General features: G+C 40.7%; 3 protein-coding genes across 3 annotated transcripts; 1 reads left to right on the forward strand and 2 right to left on the reverse strand.

Moving 5' to 3' along the window:
- The first annotated feature begins 681 nt into the window (after positions 1-681).
- LOC114533291 (E3 ubiquitin-protein ligase RNF38-like) lies at positions 682-5,803 on the forward strand. The gene is made up of 8 exons (XM_028554797.1): positions 682-743; positions 1,563-1,742; positions 2,324-2,413; positions 3,130-3,206; positions 3,803-3,872; positions 3,965-4,025; positions 4,400-4,560; positions 4,802-5,803. Exons 3-8 carry the CDS (start codon positions 2,411-2,413, stop codon positions 4,847-4,849), a joined length of 420 nt encoding a protein of 139 aa, XP_028410598.1. The 5' UTR covers positions 682-743; positions 1,563-1,742; positions 2,324-2,410; the 3' UTR covers positions 4,850-5,803.
- Positions 5,804-11,792: 5,989 nt separating this feature from the next.
- LOC114533252 lies at positions 11,793-12,947 on the reverse strand. Its single transcript, XM_028554754.1, has one exon. The coding sequence runs from the start codon at positions 12,945-12,947 to the stop codon at positions 11,793-11,795; it is 1,155 nt and encodes a 384-aa protein (XP_028410555.1).
- A 96-nt stretch (positions 12,948-13,043) lies between these two features.
- Positions 13,044-17,579, reverse strand: LOC114533253. Its single transcript, XM_028554755.1, has one exon. It carries the CDS (start codon positions 17,577-17,579, stop codon positions 13,044-13,046), a length of 4,536 nt encoding a protein of 1,511 aa, XP_028410556.1.
- Between the last annotated feature and the right edge of the window lie 619 nt (positions 17,580-18,198).

Genomic DNA, 18,198 nt, shown 5'->3' on the forward strand with positions numbered 1-18,198 from the left:
GTTAACTCGAACTTTCGTTTCGAATCATAGATCAGCAAACTTTAAAATGCGAGATAACTGGAAACTATAATGGCCAATACACCGTGTAGAAATACACCGTATACATTACACAACAATTTAATCGGAATAATTGCATAAATGATTATGAATTTTAAAAGATTATCTGTGGTGCCACAAGCGTTATTGATCTAGCGTTTTCAGTTCCGTTTGTAACATCTCTTTCAGTTCCTTTCGTAACATCCCGTTCAGTATTCTTGTTGAGCTTACTCAATTATATACGCCAAAATAGTATGCGTGTACCTAAATACTGTAGTATGTCTGTATACTTAAATAAAACAGGACCGATCTGACCGTTTTTACTGTATAAAGGAAAGAACCCTAAAGGCCCGTGTATACTTTAAATTTCTTTGCAATATTTTGCGATCGTCTTCCCTTAGGAGATGTTAACGATTAAATTAGTTCCGGATGTTTAAATAAGACTTCTTATGCGTCAGAGTATTTATAACTAATTACTCGTTAACAGCTATCAAAATCGCACTTGCAAGTTAAGGCTTTGATTTTTTTTTTCTATGTTGATAGGATGATTCTTCTGGTCAGCCTGGGGTTGCTGGTGAATTTTCCCGCCCTAGCTGTAGTCGTATTAGTCCACCAAGATTAACAACAGACACTGACAATTTAGACCACATTTCCTGCCTAGAAGTGAATGGAGTCGACTATCCACTCATTCAAATCTTCATTCCCAGGTTAGCGGCATGCTTCATGTACCAGCTCTTTTAACCATCAGGAGTGAGTCCTCAGTAGACATTTCTAGTTTCTAGCTTTTCAGTTCTGAAACGTCTGTGACACGAAATTTCACCCCCTAAATATTTGTGCTTGTACTGCACAGATTACGAATTGAATGAAATCACGGGGGTGGATCCTAGCGCCGGTTGTTATAAAAAGTCGGTTATCTTAACCCTTGGTTGATGCAAATCTTAGTACAAAACAAACTTTTCAACAGCTATTTTGTAAGCTGAGTGGGTTGTTTCAAAAATCTTCCTGGTTCAGTAGTTATTGTAACCTAGCTTTAAAGGTTTTTACGACGCCCATCCAGATATACATAGACGGAAACAGAAAGTTAATATTTAAACTTATTATATGGCTTTTCAAAATTTGCAATTTTTTCTTATTGGTTGAAGAGCGGTCCGGACCGTGGTCCGTATATTTCGTTCAACCATATAACAAACCGATTATTGACCTCGCTACTGTGAAATATCAGACCGAGGCTTTTTATGAGTACAGAACTCACGCTCGGTCAAAAAATGGGCTAGGAACAAATTAACAGCTGAAGGTTTCATTTTTCGCTTGACGGGTAGCTATATGAGATAATAAAAAATTGCAAGATGTACAGTATGTACATATCTTCGTATATTATTATATTCTTTACATTTTAAAAATCATTTTGCATGTATAACTTGCATTGTTGAAACCTAGAATTCAACAACAGAAATTTTCCGAAAAAAATTGTCAAGATTATTGAAATATCCGCGTTTAACATTAACCTGTTTATCGAAACGTTCCAGGAATCTCACGAGGGACACAATGAAAGACGTCGTGACGCCAGTCACCAGATACGCGCCGTTCGACGAAATCAAAGACGACTCAGAGAACAAACAAGACAACTTAGAGAACGACTTGAACATATTTCTTCTCCTTTTACGTCTTTCTCAGATGCTGCTGAAAACTTTGATAGAAGTGTTCAGGTTTGTTTCAATGTTTCATATATTTGTCAGCATCGAATGCTGTGTAAAAATGTTACATGAAACAACTTTCAACATGAACTTGCGTTCCGTGTAACATTAACTTACATTTGACTAAAAAAAACGCATCTCGCAGTCTCCTGACGAAATCTCAACATCGAGAAGCGTGTTTTGTCATATTAAAACTTGTTTTAGTTTTGTTCAAGTTATTCTTACCAGTATTTCATATCAAAAATGCAGCTTCAATATTTAGGCACTTGAAGTCAGTTGTATCAGGTCAAGTTTTGATCTTTACCTAAAATGTTTCTGCCAGCTCAAAAAAGATAAAATGACGCCGAAACGTGATGAACAATGTGAACATTTTTCTGGGTATTTTGAAAATAATTGGGTATCTAATTGGGAAAATACAAAAAAAAACTTGGCTTAATAAGGGAATGCCAACTCGACTTCGACAGAGTTTTCTGTTTGAAAGAGTTTCTCTGCCTCACGCAACTTCAAATTGCCCAAATCCCTGTATAAAGAGGATCCGGCTATTTTTATTGCCATAGAGAGACTGAGTGAGGTTACAATTCTTGTTTCTCTAGAACGGAGCGCCTGAACGTCAAGAAACTGGAGTACATTCTAGTGTTTATACAAGGCCTAACCCAACAATTGAAACTAACCCCGTTCGTATGGTAAGTGTTTATTCCATTATAGTGCTGCAAAATAAGGCTTAACTTCATACGACCTAAGGGCTGCTTTCCACTGCCCCCTTTTTATACGCGCACGTACACGCACGTGAAAGTCAAAATCCTTATATATGTCATATTGGGAAAAGCTGCGAAAATAGGTCGAAAGAACTTAGTTTTCCGCATATTTTATTACTCGTTTGTAAACCAATTCGTTAAATAATAACAATTTGAAGGCATTTAAATTTTTCCACGCATAAAAAAAACGCTACAGTGGAAAGCAGCCTTTACGTTAATCACCAATATACCTTTCTTATAATGACGTCAAACGCGGAGAATCTGATGTTACACGAAATTTGATAGGCTCCGCAAAACGTTTGACGTCATTATGAAAAAGGTCTATATTAAAAACGCAATATTAAAACAAGATATTGTATTACGTAGTTTTAGCTACTTCTCTGTGGTATTTCATTCTTGAAGCCTTAAATAAAAATGTATTCCGTAACTGAATCGTCTGTATATAGTTGTCTTCGATGGTTCTGCTCGTAACAATAGGTAGCTACTACTTTTCGTATATCTCTGAACTAAATATTCTAAAAGTTCTTGATATTTGAGAAGATATGTTTTAGGAAATACGTTTGTTCACATTACGGACTGTACCCAACGCTTAGGCTATCGTTGTGTTTTCCGATGTTTTCTAACCTTTATTCAAATGTTTTTAGAATCTTCGAACATCACCTCCGTTGGAAAGAGAATTGAGACCATATGATATACCAGATCTCATGTTGCCTGCCTTGCTGTAAGTATTTTGCAGTCCGTAGCTTTACAATAGTGAGTTAAGCAAATGACGTTTTTGACAACACGTACGTTAACCGAAAGTTAAGTTTTTGTTTTTCAAAAATCATAATCCTTGACCCAGTCTTTTCACGTTACTCATGCCGTTTGTGTTGTCATACCTACAAAAAAGGCTTCATATTCCGCCATCTTGGCTTCAAACTTCCGACAGAGTGAACGTTCCAGTCTTATTTCAGTTCACTTGTTAAGACGCGTTAGAGGCGTTCGCTGGGAACTACCCGTTATTTCGTGAAGTTCTTAGTCGATGTTGTCCTAATCACAGAATATGAAAGCGTTTAAAAATGACATTCTTTAATGATAGCGGTCGCGCGGAAAGTTGTCTGAATGTTTTTTGCTAAAGTTCCGTTTACACTTGGGCACGGTACGGATAAAGTCGCTGCCCCAATCCAATTTTATCCATGCCCAGACTACCAATACTAAAGTGGAGCACTGATAAATGTGGATTGGGGTGCCGACGTCAGCTATACCGTGCTTGTTCGGGTTTGGATCAGTCACTGAGTTGGTTAGTTCATGAAGTACAATTGTTCTTGTTTTGTACAGATCCTGGTGGGGTCCAGATTCGCGATTACGTCATTTTGGTGACGGTGATGAGGAGCGTGAGGATTACGAGGTTTGTACTCCGCGGTCATAGAATACGTATAGCACGGTATAAACCAGAGGTTTAAAACCAGAAATTTAGACTGGAGATTTCCTGCTTTTTAGGCCTTGTGGAGTTTGACGGAAAGATTGGGTCAAGTTAAACCAAAGGGTCTGTCCAAGGGTGGTACGTATATCGTTTTATGACAAAATGTCTTTCATTTGCATTCCCTGAAACACTCCGTCTTATGCCTTTATGATATACAAGTGCCCGAACGAGCTAGCAGTTATGATATATTCGTTACTTGTGCCCTCTCCTCTTTTTTACATCTATCAAAAGAAAAAATCGCACATAAAACGCAAGTTATACCAGCAATAAACCAGCCTGTATATCATATCAAGGTTTACCTATTTACCGGTACCTAATTTGTGCATTCATACTAAAAAATTAAAGATCCATCTAGGTATTTAGGGATTTTTTCCAACACATTCAAGTTTCGTTTTTAATGTTCCTCTTGATGGATTCGTAACATAAACGGTGTCGTCGTTGTTTTATTTCAGAGATGGAAGTCATTCCAGCGTTTCGCTACAGCGCGGCTTCTAAAGATTCCTCGAATGGATCTTGTGTTGTTTGTATGATGAACTACTCTAATAAAGAGAAATTACGACGATTGCCATGTAATCATGATTTCCATGCCAAGTGTATTGACAGATGGCTTAAGGTAAGCTGCTATTTTGTGAACAAGGTGGAATTTCGTTTCATTTCTACTCCTGAGGCATCTAAGGTTGTCAAATGCGAACATTTCTTACGATCGATAACGTCTTCTGAGCATTTTGAGCCATCTTTACAAAATTAGAATTGCATTTCACATTCAACATCCCTCAAAATTAGAATTGCATTTCACGTTGCAAGGAAAGTTGCATAGTGTAAAAGCGCCTTAAAACTATTTTCTCCCATTGTAGAATAACCGATCTTGTCCAGTGTGTCGAAAGGATGTCACAACCAAATAGTTTGATAGTGGTGGTGATGATATAATGTATATATGAAGAGAATATTCTCGGAAATTCCAATTCTAGTTCTACGCACTTAGCTAATGCACATAACAAATATATCCCAAAAATATAATAGACATCTATTAATGGAAACAGAAGTTAAAACAGATAAAAATTGTAAAAATATCGTTTCATATACTTGCTACTTGGTGTAAGTTGAGTTTATAAAGTGTTAGAATTAACGTTTAATATAGCAGCAATATTAGTGACTGTAAAATAGCTGGGTATACATTTTTGTACTAGCGGACTATAATATTTGGAAACGCTGCTTGATGTGGTAATGTATACATAGCATTGATATTCCTTTTGATATAGTTAACTAGATATATCGTGATATATAGAGTGTACCAAACGTGAGTAACCAAACTTTTGAAAGAACCTAGTATTCTCAGGCACAACATTTTATGCTTCTCGTATGTAATAAAGGTTTATTTTTGTTACTCGTAGTGTTAACATAGTGCACAGTCATTAAAGAAAATCCTTCAAATATCACTTCTTTGGGAAGAAACCCTGTATCAAATCATTGAAAGTACAGTAGTATATAAACCTACAGAATCTGTTTGACATCAAGGCTGTGACAGCTTAGTGTGAGGAGTGAATCAACATAGTTTCAATTAAATTTTCCGCAGTTCCAACATGGCCGCTTATGCCTTAGTCGATTCAGGCGGTTTGTTTGGATGCGAAGATGACATAATGCCTCCAGAATTTGGGGTCTAAAAGCGTCGTTTGGCGTGCACCTCAACTTTAAGTTTAAGCACAATATGTTACGTGCCTGATCATACTACAGTCGTTAAAAACCCTCTTCAATTATTGTGTATTGCGTTTTACATTGTGAATATTCAAGATGGTTGCCTTCAGCTAAACCATAATTCAAAGCGCCACCATTTTGAATAGGAGGGAAACTCGATTTGCCAGCATGTAAATAGTTGGTTGGCTAATAAAAATAACCATTATATTAAAAAGCTGCGAGCATCGAAGCGAATATTTTTTGCTTGAGTACACTGTATTCTGTAAAACAATCCCTTGAAAGTTCAAAGACTTAGTAACTATTGATATATGCTCTCATAGTAAAAATTTGGTATAAATCATTGGTGATGATTCAAGTGTTCTCGAATCGATAATTTACTGGTTATTTTCACGTTATACGGGGTAGATAGATAGATAAGCTTTATTTAACCAGGGTGACCCAATCAGTAAAAACTGTTCTCCCTTGGGGCCCTGGAATATTTTTTGCTTGAGTATTCTTGGGTACTAAAACGAGTCAACGACTTTTATTTTTGCCCTTCGAGAAAGATCATTACTGTTGTTTATTTCAGTAATCATGTTTACTGTTTGGATTTTACAGAAATCTACCAAACCCTGAATGTAAACGTACTAGTGTAGACCCCCGTAGGTATCCCTACACAATTTCCCTCCACGTGATTATGCTGGTGATAATTACCGCATACCAATGATTGTTTTGGATCGATGACGCGACTGGTATTTTTAAAATTTTGTTGGTCACAACCCACAAATTTAGTAAATTTCTGTGAAGAAACTACAGAGTATCATTAATAATGACACATTATTGAGGACACAAGAAGTCAAGAACTAAATTTCAACACCCGTAATGTTTGATTTTCAAAATCTACGGTCAGAAGTTGTCAAACTAAGCAAATAATATTCAACAGTATGGAATAGTGACAGGAAATTTTTGATGGTGAGAAGAAATACATGAATAAGGAATAGTTAGTACAGGGATTAGTACCGAAAATTGTTTCCACTGAAACTGATTTGTTATGCAACCCCAAATAATATGTGATTATCTTTCAGTTAAACAGTTTTTTCAAAATGGCGGCGAGTTTCTGCATGAAGAACTAGGCCAACTCATTTGCATATGCGAGATATGACTGTTCTCTTAGGGAGTAACAATTACAAAAGAAAGAGACAAAGAACTTTTGAAAAGACTGCATAATATATCCTATTAACATTGATCCCTCCCTCCCTCGTGGTTGCCATTTGTACCGGGATGCGGTATAATTCATAGTCAAAATTGATAAAGCGCACAGAAACAGGTTTCAACACGACATGTCATATACGTAAACATACAAAATATATTCAAAAATCTTGCTTCTTACAATTAAATCATAAAACTTAATGTTGATCCAAACTTCGACAAACAATAAAGTGAAAAGAAGCCGCTTGATGTTTAAATAAGTCGGTAAAACACTGTTTTGTATCTCTATCTTGAATAATGGCGGGCTTCTCTCTTGTTCTCTTTCCCAAGTCACGTGACTGAATTTGGCGCGATCGCTCGAAACACGCGTGCGGTCCTCGCAATTGCACTATCCTAATACACCATTATTAAGGGAATTTCCTTCAATAGTGGAAGCTCTGAATTTAGGCCTGTGAACTCTACATGAACGGGAACGTTGATCCCAGATAGCCGTCAGTTATCGTTTTACTTCCTGTCCCCGTAGGCTATCGCACCCAACGCTATCTTTCGGCTTCAGAAACAAAGTGAACCGGACTATCCGGATATAATCAAATATTTTGTTAATTTAGGCTCAGCGATGGTCAATATTTTACATTTTGACGCCCCTCAAGGGCCCAGGAACGTTTTTAGTGTCTCTATCGGTTAAACCGTACGGTGGCACTTTTAATTAATTCAGAAAATGGCAATTTCAGAGTATTTGTAAGGAACAAATATTTAATCGGCGGTAACTGACAACTAGCATTTTCTAACATATATGATTTAATAAATAAAATGAGTAAATGAATATTAAATCAATAATAGAGCTTGTTCAAAGTTTGCAACTTTTAAATACGGTCAATTACTCTTTAATTTCACATTTTTCTGCTAAGACATTGGAGTTGCAAATAACTCTGTTTTCTCTTATATTCTTTCGCTGGAAATGTTTGCAAAAACAATAGGATTAGACAGGAGTAACTCAATGGCAATGCCATATTATTAGAATTATTAGAATTAGTCACCGGAACTTTTAACTATACGGTAAAAATACCTGGCCTGGTTTGTTTGATGACGTGATAATCATTCAAAAGCAAGATGACTTGAGATGAACTACTGTTTTTGCCGTTTCTTTGGCCTTTTTTTTACTAAAATATGCCAGATGACACAATAGAAAGTGGAAGAAAAACATCGAAGGGCAGCGAAATGGACAGACAAAGCGAGAGTGAGACACCGCTTACTCTTGAAATGGAACAAGACACAGAAGAAAAGCCGATTGCCTATGCCAGACTGGTTGTGAAATACTCGAAATACGCCTTCGGTAAGCTTTCTTGTTTTGTGTTTATATGTGTTCCTTTCAAATATTATCGACCTGATCTATACTTGAATGACATTTTTGCTTGGCTTTTTTATAATTGTGGTGATTAGTGAAGAAAATAATCGCAAAACATCCGTAGTCGCAGTCATATTCGCAAAATATTTTGTAAATTATATAATTTAAAAAGCACTTCATTTTTTTCGGATAAAAACAGTTTACAGCACGTTTTACTTCTCTTAGGAGTGAACACATGCCTGTAGGAATCATAACTTTATCGGAAATATGTTTTGAAAATGATTGAATTTTCTGAATGTATATTATATTATTTTTTTAAAAATGGGTAGAAAAGAGTTAAAATCGAATTGATTACTTATTTTGCGGCTTATGTGTGTTTCTACTGTTTGTTTTTTGAAGGTATTGGAGTGTGTGTTCAGATCTTCATGATTTTGTTAACAGTAATCTTACTGCTAAGTGGTTATGATATTGTAAGTCCTGATTTCTCAACTCTGCCATTATTCCTGAACGAAGACTCGACAAAATTGCGAACAGATGCTTGGAAGAACGTTCACAGTGACGATTCTATCACACCAAGCTCCTCCGTGACGACTGGGCAGAAGGAAAGAAGTATTCAATACTCTCAGCTGGAATTGTTCTATGAATCCAGAGATGGCAATGTATTCACCAAAGAAAACCTGAGACGAATCAAAGCAAACGAAGATTCACTATTCGAAGACCAAACGTACAAAAGTGAACTGTGTCAAATGCAAACCGTCGGCTCAAATCAGACTTGTAAACCACCATTATCCATCATCAGGTTTTTTGACGGTACTTTTAAATCTATCGATGCTACTTTTGATGATTCGGGCTTCGATAATATAGTTGCAGTGCTAGAAAGAGCAAAAAATATCACATTGACCGCAGCCATCTTGAATTTTCATATCGGAAGAGACGCTGTCATCGACATGAACAGAAACATAGCAATCTCGAAGTACACAAGATCTCTCGTGTACTTCGGTTGGCCCATGAAAGGATACTTTTCAACAGAGCAGAAAGAACAGGAACAAAAAGAGAAGACTGATGATATCATAACTGATGTTTTTAGTGACAGGATGAACGAAATCTACAAAGATAAACTTGGTGATATGAATCTTTATTATTTTGAAAAGGCACTCCTGGGCAAAGCAATGGAATCACAAATTATCTATGACATGGCTTTGGCTATCGCAAGTTTTGTGTTCATATTTGCGTTCATGTTGCTACAAACGGGTTCTTTTTGGATCACATCCTGGGGTATCTTTAGCATCATATCCAGCTTCAATATCGCCAACTTCATCTACCGCGTCGTGTTCGACTACAAATACATTGGTATATTTCATGTTCTCGTCATTTTCATAATTCTTGGCATCGGCTCTGACAACATTTTTGTTTTTATGGACACATGGAAAGAGTACGGTCGCAATTATCCCAATTTGGACCTCACAATTCGATTGTCAAAGGTATTTCGAAGTGCTGCTAAGGCTACCTTCATTACTTCCCTCACAACGACCATCGCATTTCTATCAAACGTCCAGTCACCATTACTTGCAGTCTCATCTTTCGGCCTCTTTTCGGCAATCCTGGTCGCCGTCAATTACTGTTCCTGCACTCTCTTCCTGCCAACGGTCGTTATTTTTCACGAAATGAGACGAAAAGGTCGTTGCTGCTTCTGGCCGATATGCCGCCGCACAAGACCCCAGCAACCGCTGGAAATGCAAGAGGTTGAACAAGCGGACGGTAACGTGGACGGACCAAACGGAAATTTCGTAATCACGTTTCTTGGCGGTTGGTTCTATGAGAAGATCGTTACACAAAAATATACACGCTGGGGGGTCGTGGCGTTTTTCAGCATCCTGGTTTGTGTGTTTCTTGGATTCGCTGCGCAGCTCGGACCGGACAAAGAACAGGTAGGAACTAATCATTATTTCAATTTTTGTATGAATGTTTTCAATCTATTCACAAATTGTCTTATGTGAACAGCGTCACTGTGCTTTTCGCTTCTCATTCTAAAATTGAGTCCATAACATTGGTTGGAAAGATAGCTCGAAATAAGGGTAGTAGATAGATATAAAAATGCTGCAATCACTATTAGATTGATTGATTAAACAAAGCTGAAGTTGATTTCTTAAATATAACTATCAATGCATGCAATTCTGAGGGTCAGAAAATATCGCATGCAACTGGGGATTGAAATCCGGGACAGGGAAGATACGGTGTTCCCCTCTTTCTTGATGCACTAAGATGTGCCCTTTTTTTCAAAGGAATTTCAAAAGTATTAGTTCTTAAGTCATCTTAAGTATGAACATGTCTTATCATCCGTTATTACCCCTGAACTAAAAAAAATACTTATGCTTCCTCGCCAACATGCATGCACATAATTTATGTTGGAAAAATGTGATTACCATTTAGCACGATGAGCTAAACATCAAAGAGGCGAAAAATAGCGAATAAATGACGTGGTGCGTCTATATATGGACATGCCACGCTATTTACTCGCCATTTTCACGTCGTCTTTGACGTTCACGTGTTCATCCTACAAGTACCTATTGAAAAGTTATATTGATGAGTGAAATAATTATAATTTCATAGCAAGAATGTTTTATTTTGTTTCAAAGACTCAGGTGTTCGGTCCGAACACAAACTGGGGAAAAGTCGTTGATTTGCGGAAGAATGCGTTCAAACCAAGCCAAGAAGACAATGTCATTGTTGTGCATATTATCTGGGGTTTGAAAGAACAAGACCGTAGCGATTGTCATATGACTGATTTCAAATGTAAAGGAAGAATTGTGTTTGATGAAAGCTTTGACATGAATCTCATTCCATGTCAAACTTCTCTGCTGGTAGGTTAAGCATCCTTTATTCTTTTCAAGGGCTTTGTGCTGCTCCTTCAGGCAACGTTGAACACGTGTTGCCCTTCAGCAGCCGTATAACGAACGACGAAGCAATAGTTTTAAAATCTTTATTTACTAACGTTTGTCCGTAAAAAGAGTGTACTTGTAAAGCGTAAATAATACACAAGCAAAACGAAGGAAGGGACCCCCCAGGTAGAACCCAGCGAGCCAATGAGAGCCGCTATAGCAGTAAATTAGCGCGAAATGAAGAAACAGGAAATACTAATATGTAAATGTAGTGTAGGGCCAGAAGGGCCAGAACACTCCCCGTCTGGTACAACGGTACCACTATTAAACGTTTAAATTAACTATTCTCAAGTTCAGTTTGTCTTTTGAGCAGGACAACTTCTGAAACAGGCCTTTCATAGGTCTGTTTAGAGCCATTCTTCGCGGTGCTGATTTCCACTTTCCGTACTTTTCCATCGTTGCTTTTTGTCGTTTTGGAGATCAATCCGATCGGCCAATCGTTCCGTGCAGATTCTTTGCATCGAAGTAACACTAAATCACCGACTTCTACGTTTGGTAGAGCGTGCTCCCATTTGCGTCGACGTTGCAGGGTTGGAAGATACTCCCGCTTCCACCGAGACCAAAAACGATTCGCGAGACATTGCACTTGTCGCCATTGCTTGGCATATAGGTCTCGGGGAACAAATTTACCTGGGGCTGCCAGAAGAGGTTGAGTTTTCTGTGTTAGGAGAGCTGCTGGCGTCAATATTTCCGGAGCCGCAGGGTCGTTGGAAACCGGTATGAGTGGTCTGTTATTGACGATCGCCGAGACTTCGCCAAAAAGGTGGATAGCACTTCGTGCGTTAAGTGGGTGATTTGGGATGTCAGTAGTACAGAGTCCAATATGCGTCTGCAGACTCCGATCATGCGTTCCCACGCTCCACCCATGTGCGAGGCGTGAGGAGGGTTAAACTCCCAGGTACAACCTTGCGAGGTAAGGTAGGACTCGATGATATTCCTATCCATTTCCTTTAATGCTGCCTCGAACTCGTTGCGCGCGCCAACGAAGTTGGTTCCACGGTCTGAACGTATCAGTCTAACAGGACCCCTAATTGCCATAAACCGCCGCAGTGCGTTAATAAAGCTTGACGTGTCCATGCTCTCGATTGGCTCGATATGGACGGCTCTTGTTGCTAAGCACGTAAATAGCACCGCCCACCGTTTGCTCGAAGCGTGTCCTCCCCTGGTGCGACGGGCTACGACATACCATGGTCCAAAAACGTCGATTCCGATGTTGGTGAATGGAGGAGAGGGGTGTACGCGTTCTGGTGGGAGATCAGCCATCTTTTGCTGTTGGAACTTTCCTCTTAGCCTTCTGCAGGTGAAGCACTCATGGATAACCCGATTGATCAAGCGTTTTTCTCCGACAATCCAAAATCCCTTTCCCCTGACCATTCCGTGGGTGAAGTGTCGACCTTGGTGTTTTACCTCCTCGTGGAGATTTTCAACGATTAGTCTGGAGATGTGATGTTTCGAAGGAAGAATAGCGGGATGACGTTCTTCGTATGACGAATCAACGTAGTGTAAGCGTCCTCCGACTCTCAGGATGCCCTCGGGATCTATGATTGGGTTAAGGCTCCGTAATTGTGACGATTTCGAGAGAATTTTCTTATTCTTCGAGCAGTGGATTTCGTCCTTAAATGATTCACTTTGCACGCTTCTGATGATAAGCATTTGAGCACACCGCTTTGCTTCGACTACTGATTCTTCATCGTCTCTCTCTTCTTTATTTCTATGGCGTTGTAACCTTCGGGCCAGTCGTATCAGTCGTGACACTCCATTTACGAGGTTAGTCCAACGCGAGAATCGGAGGAATCTGGTTGTACCCAAAATGTTCCTTTTTTCCGGGTCTGCCATGGTGGCAAAGGTGTTTACGGATGGTCGGACTTCCGGGTCGTCGGCAAGTGTCTGAGTCTCCTTGTTTTCTTCTTGAGCGTGGTGGGGTGTACTATCTCAGGAATTTGGACCGTTCAGCCATATGGAATCCCTGAGATCACTAGCCTTGATCGAACGGGTGGCGAGGTCAGCTGGGTTAAGATCTGTCGCTACGTATCTCCATTGATGCGGTGATGAAGACTTTCTGATTCGTTGTACCCTATTGGCGACGTAGACGTAGAAACGTCGTGTCTCGTTTAGGATATAACCCAGTATTACTTTGCTGTCCGAATAATACGTTACTGACGAAGCCTTAATGGGCAACTCTTCCAGGACCAACTCTGTGATTTCGACCGCTAGTACTGCAGCGCAGAGTTCTAGACGAGGGATCGTGGTTGCGTGAGACGGAGCGAGTTTAGCTTTTCCGATCAAGAAGGAGACTTCGATTTTGTTGTCGTTCAGGACTATTCTTAGGTAGGAAACGGCCGCAATAGCTTCTTGCGAGGCATCGCTGAACGTGTGGACTTCAATTTGCTTGGCTTCCGAGAGAGATGTTGCCGTGTAGCTCCTTGGCAGCATAACCTGTCTCAGTTCTGTGAGTGACCTCCGCCAAACTTCCCACGGTTGTCGATATTCTTCCGGAAGAGGCTTGTCCCAAACGTCCAGTGGGTTTCGTTGGAGGCTTGTCGTCATTGTTCTTAATAGCATCTTAGCCTTAATGACCACAGGAGCAGCGATGCCAAGAGGATCATATAGACTGTTAGTAGTAGATAGGACGCCTCTTCTGGTGAATGGCTTTTTCTCATCAGCGACTTGGAAGGTAAAGACATCGTTGTGTAGATCCCAAGATACCCCGAGCGAGCGTTGAACTGGGACGCTATTATGGTGAAGATCGAGGTTACGCAGTTCTGTGGCTCGATCTTCCTCGGGAAAGGCGTGTGCTACTTCAAATTTGTTGGAGGAGACTTTATGAAGGCGGAGGTTAGCGGTGGCGAGCATTTGTTGTGTGCGTTTTAGCAGGCTGATCGCTTCTTCACAGTTGGATGTCGACTTTAGGCCATCGTCTACGTAGAAGTCACGTTCCACGAATTCCCTAGCGTCCGTCCCGTAGTTACGTTCTTCGGTGTGTGCGGTTAATCTCAGCGCAGTGGTGGCAACGGCTGGTGAGGAGGTGTTGCCAAAAAGATGCACTTTCATACGGTATTCGATCACTTCTTTGCACGGGTCGTTCTCTTTGTACCAGAAGAATCTTAGGAAGTCTCTGTGTCGGGCGTTGACAAAAAACGCGTGAAACATTTGTTCGATATCGACTGTGAAGGCGACTGGACCGGTGCGAAAGCGTAAGAGAATTCCTATCAGACTGTTCGTGAGATCTGGGCCGGATAACAACATCTTGTTTAGGGAAATTCCACTAGTCTCTGCGGCCGAATCAAAGACTACACGGATTTTTCCTGGCTTACGAGGGTGATACACGCCGAAATGAGGGAGATACCACCGTGCAGCGTTGGAATTAAGGCATTCGTCGGGGACTGGTTCGGCATGGCCTTTTTCAAGAAGCTTTCCCATGAATTCATGATAATGTTTTTCCATGTCGGGCTTTCTCTGTAACATCTTTCTGGTGTTGTTAAAGCGTTTAAGAGTGTCCTGTCGGTTGTCAGGGAGTTTCGCCGCAGGATTTCGAAAGGGCAGTGGTGCTTCCCAGTTTCCTTGAGCATTCTTTGTCATTTGGGCTTCCATGATTGACGCAAATTTCAGATCTTCGATGGACTGTCCTGGCTTATTGTCGTCTTTCGAGGTGTTGAATACGTTCCAGCCGATGTTGTCGTCAAAATAGCCGTTTCGGAATTCTTCCTTTCGCGTCGAGTGGAGACTTGGGGCTGTACGAAAGAAATTTGGGCAAGGTTCTAGGTTTGAAGGACGTCCGTTTTCTAGGATGTTGGATCTATAGCAGGCAAGATCGGGCTTGTGGGCTCCATTCAGGCAGACGTTGCCAACAATTACCCATCCAAGGTCAAGAAGCTGGGCCCAAGGTGCGTTTTTGGGACCATTTAGAGACTTGTGGACTTTGTGCAAAGGTGGAACGTTACGTCCGATAAGCAGGAGAATGTTAGCATCGTTACATATGTCGGGCATTTCCTTTGAGATGCGCTGCAGATGTGGGTATGCGGCAGCCACCTTTGGGGTAGGTATTTCGTCTCGTGAGTCTGGTATATCGTTACACTCGTAAACGTTAGGTATTTTATATCCTGTTTTTCCATCAAGGGATTCTACGACCAAGTCTTTGGTGCATCTTCCTTCGATCTCGCTGGTTCCACCACATGTTTTCAGTGAGTAAGTGGTTGTCTGTCCGTGGACGTTTAGTACATCAAAGAGTTCAGGCTTTGCGAGGGAACTGTTACTTTGATCATCTATGACCACATACGCCTTTAGCTTGTGTCCAGGATTCCCATGTAGATAGACGTTGGCTAAACATATCTTAGAACAAGACTTTCCACCGCGAGTATTACCACAAAGTTCAGTACATTTCGTGGTTATTTCTTCATGGGTGTCTTCTTTTGTTTCGTTTGATTTCGGCGGGAGCTCCCCGCCGTTCTTCGGATGGGCTTCGCTATGCAGTGCGGCCAGATGCTTGTCACTGTCGCACTCTGTACAGGTAACCTTTGTTTGGCAATCTTTGGCACAATGTTCGCAGGAGGCAAGGCATCGAAAGCAAACACCGTTTTCCTTCACTATCTTTGTTTTCTCTGCTAGGGGTTTGGCCAAAAAGGCTCTGCATTTCCGTAGTGGGTGCGGCTTTTGATGCACAAGACACCAGTTGGATGGGTCACGAGGTGGGGTTTTCACTTCCGTTCTCTTGGTGCTGATAACCTCTCTTGATCGACTTCTCAAGCCTGGATCACGTTCAGGCAAATCGATGATTAGGTTGGGGTTGTTTCTTTCTAACGAGAGTTCCTGGATAAACGTGGAGAATTCTATGAACGGTGGGTAGTCCATTGCTGCATGTTCTTTTAAGTATCGGTATGCGTATCTTTGCCATCTCCCTTGGATGTCTCCTGGTAGCTTTGCGATGATTGGCTTGATGTATATCGGCTCATCTAGGATCTTGAGTCCCGGACATCCGCCGTCTGATTTAGCACATTGGAGTTCTAGCAGCAAATCGCCAAGTTCTTGGAGTTTTCTTATTGTCGCGAATCCTACTTTCGGGAATTCGCTTAGTTTCTTCAAATGGACTTGCGTTACGACTGAACTAGATCCAAACCTCTGATTGAGTTTCTGCCATAGAACTGAAACACCTTCCGCAGGCTTTTGTATGTAGGCATTGCGAATACGTTGGGCAAGTGTATTTGATTCACCGGTTGTATGTTCTATTATGAGATTGAGTTGTTCACTGGGAGAGATGTTGACGCCGCGTATCATTGTTTTAAAGGATTCTCGCCAAGTGCAGTAATTTTGTGGGTTGTTGTCAAACTTTTTTAGTTTGTTTGCTATTAGTTCGCGACGAGCGATGAATTGAATGTAGGGGTTGATAGGGTCGTGCACTGGGTCTGGTGTACGGCTAGGGTGCTGAGGGGCAAATACATTTGCTGATGGATTCAAGGTAGGCAGTTCCTTTTCGCCATGATGGGTGTCGTTGCTCATATTAAGTTGGAGGTTTTGTCCTTCGACCGTTTGTGAGTGGACATAGCGGTGGGTTCTTTCGCTAGGGTCTTCCTCAGGCAGATCTATTTGTTCAGGTTCTCCTAAATTGAGTTCTTGATCTATTGCTTGAGCTTTTGTCACTGCGATTTCAGCTTCTTCTTCTAAGCGTAGCGTTTCCATTCTAGCCTTTTCTTCTAGTTTCCTTTGATTCAAAGCGAGTTCTTGCCTTTGCAGTTCTAATGCAGATTGAGACTCGCGTTCTGACCGTATTTTTTGGATTTGAGCCTTTTTCACTGCTGCCGAAGCTTCGGCTCTAGCGAGTGCTCTAGCGGTCGTAGAAGACATAGTTGAACCACGAGAGCTGCGTGAGCGTTTGAATGAGCCGATTTCGAGGAGTAGTTGGGTTTTACGTTCGTTGGCTTCATTTATGTTAGCTTGAACATAGTGTTGGCGGTTTTCTAATAATCTGCGATTTGTTTCATAGTCCTCTTGATAGTTGGAGTCGTTTAGAGCTAAGAGGAATTCTATAAGGCCTTGAGATACCGTTTGGTATTCGTGGAATCGCGAACGTACTTCTGAGGTATGGAATTTAATTTCATCCAAGGAGTCGGGTGTGTTTTGCAATTTGGATACAGATTGTGTTATATTTCGCCATAGTTTATCTAGTTTATTCGTGTCCGATTGGATTCTATTCTCTATGGACTTTCTTGATGGCTTTACTGTCCTTTTAGGACGACTGTGCGTCTCGACATTCTTGTTATTATCGGTTAAATGTGGGTTTATAGTCCCGTTCGGAGTTATATTCTCGATATTTTCATTATTTTGCGATAAGGCTTCAGCTAATTCTCGACTTTCTCGTACCTGTACGTCTTCTGAAGTCCCCGGTTCGGTAGGACGAGATTCAGACTTCGAGAGAGAGTTTGGGTCGATGTTTGGAGTCGGATTTGTAGCGTTTTCATCTTCGTTTACATCCATGCCACGACTAACGACTATGATTTCTCGATGCAAATATCACGCAAAATTGTACTCTTTTTACTGTGCTGCTCCTTCAGGCAACGTTGAACACGTGTTGCCCTTCAGCAGCCGTATAACGAACGACGAAGCAATAGTTTTAAAATCTTTATTTACTAACGTTTGTCCGTAAAAAGAGTGTACTTGTAAAGCGTAAATAATACACAAGCAAAACGAAGGAAGGGACCCCCCAGGTAGAACCCAGCGAGCCAATGAGAGCCGCTATAGCAGTAAATTAGCGCGAAATGAAGAAACAGGAAATACTAATATGTAAATGTAGTGTAGGGCCAGAAGGGCCAGAACAGGCTTACACAGCAAAGGGAAAGAGGGGATAGCTGCCCGGGCCTCACCCCTTGAAGAAATTTCAACCTAATGAATCTACTATTCTAAACTGGGCAAGGTTACGTACAATACAATTGAATATTATTGTGAAAGGAGCATCACTTCTTCCCAGATTAGAGATCCCGCGTAATCCAGTCTTTTGACTTGGCAATCTGCATGAACCTCATTAATATACAAGAACTGCACCCTTTTTTTGAAAATTTTATGTGTTATGAGAAACGAAAGAGAAAAACAACCGGAG

Source organism: Dendronephthya gigantea, unplaced genomic scaffold (assembly GCF_004324835.1).
Source record: "Dendronephthya gigantea isolate DGI-Jeju-01 unplaced genomic scaffold, DenGig_1.0 000088F, whole genome shotgun sequence".
Lineage (NCBI taxonomy): Eukaryota > Metazoa > Cnidaria > Anthozoa > Malacalcyonacea > Nephtheidae > Dendronephthya > Dendronephthya gigantea.

Excerpts from the sequence above, each read along its gene's own strand:
- LOC114533291 (XM_028554797.1), top strand. Across the intron at positions 3,207-3,802 it reads CTCATGTTGCCTGCCTTGCT|ATCCTGGTGGGGTCCAGATT; the intron begins GTAAGTATTTTG and ends TGTTTTGTACAG. Across the intron at positions 3,873-3,964 it reads AGGAGCGTGAGGATTACGAG|GCCTTGTGGAGTTTGACGGA; the intron begins GTTTGTACTCCG and ends CCTGCTTTTTAG.
- LOC114533252 (XM_028554754.1), bottom strand. The coding sequence starts at position 12,947 with ATGGCAGACCCGGAAAAAAGGAACATTTTGGGTACAACCAGATTCCTC.
- LOC114533253 (XM_028554755.1), bottom strand. The coding sequence starts at position 17,579 with ATGGATGTAAACGAAGATGAAAACGCTACAAATCCGACTCCAAACATC.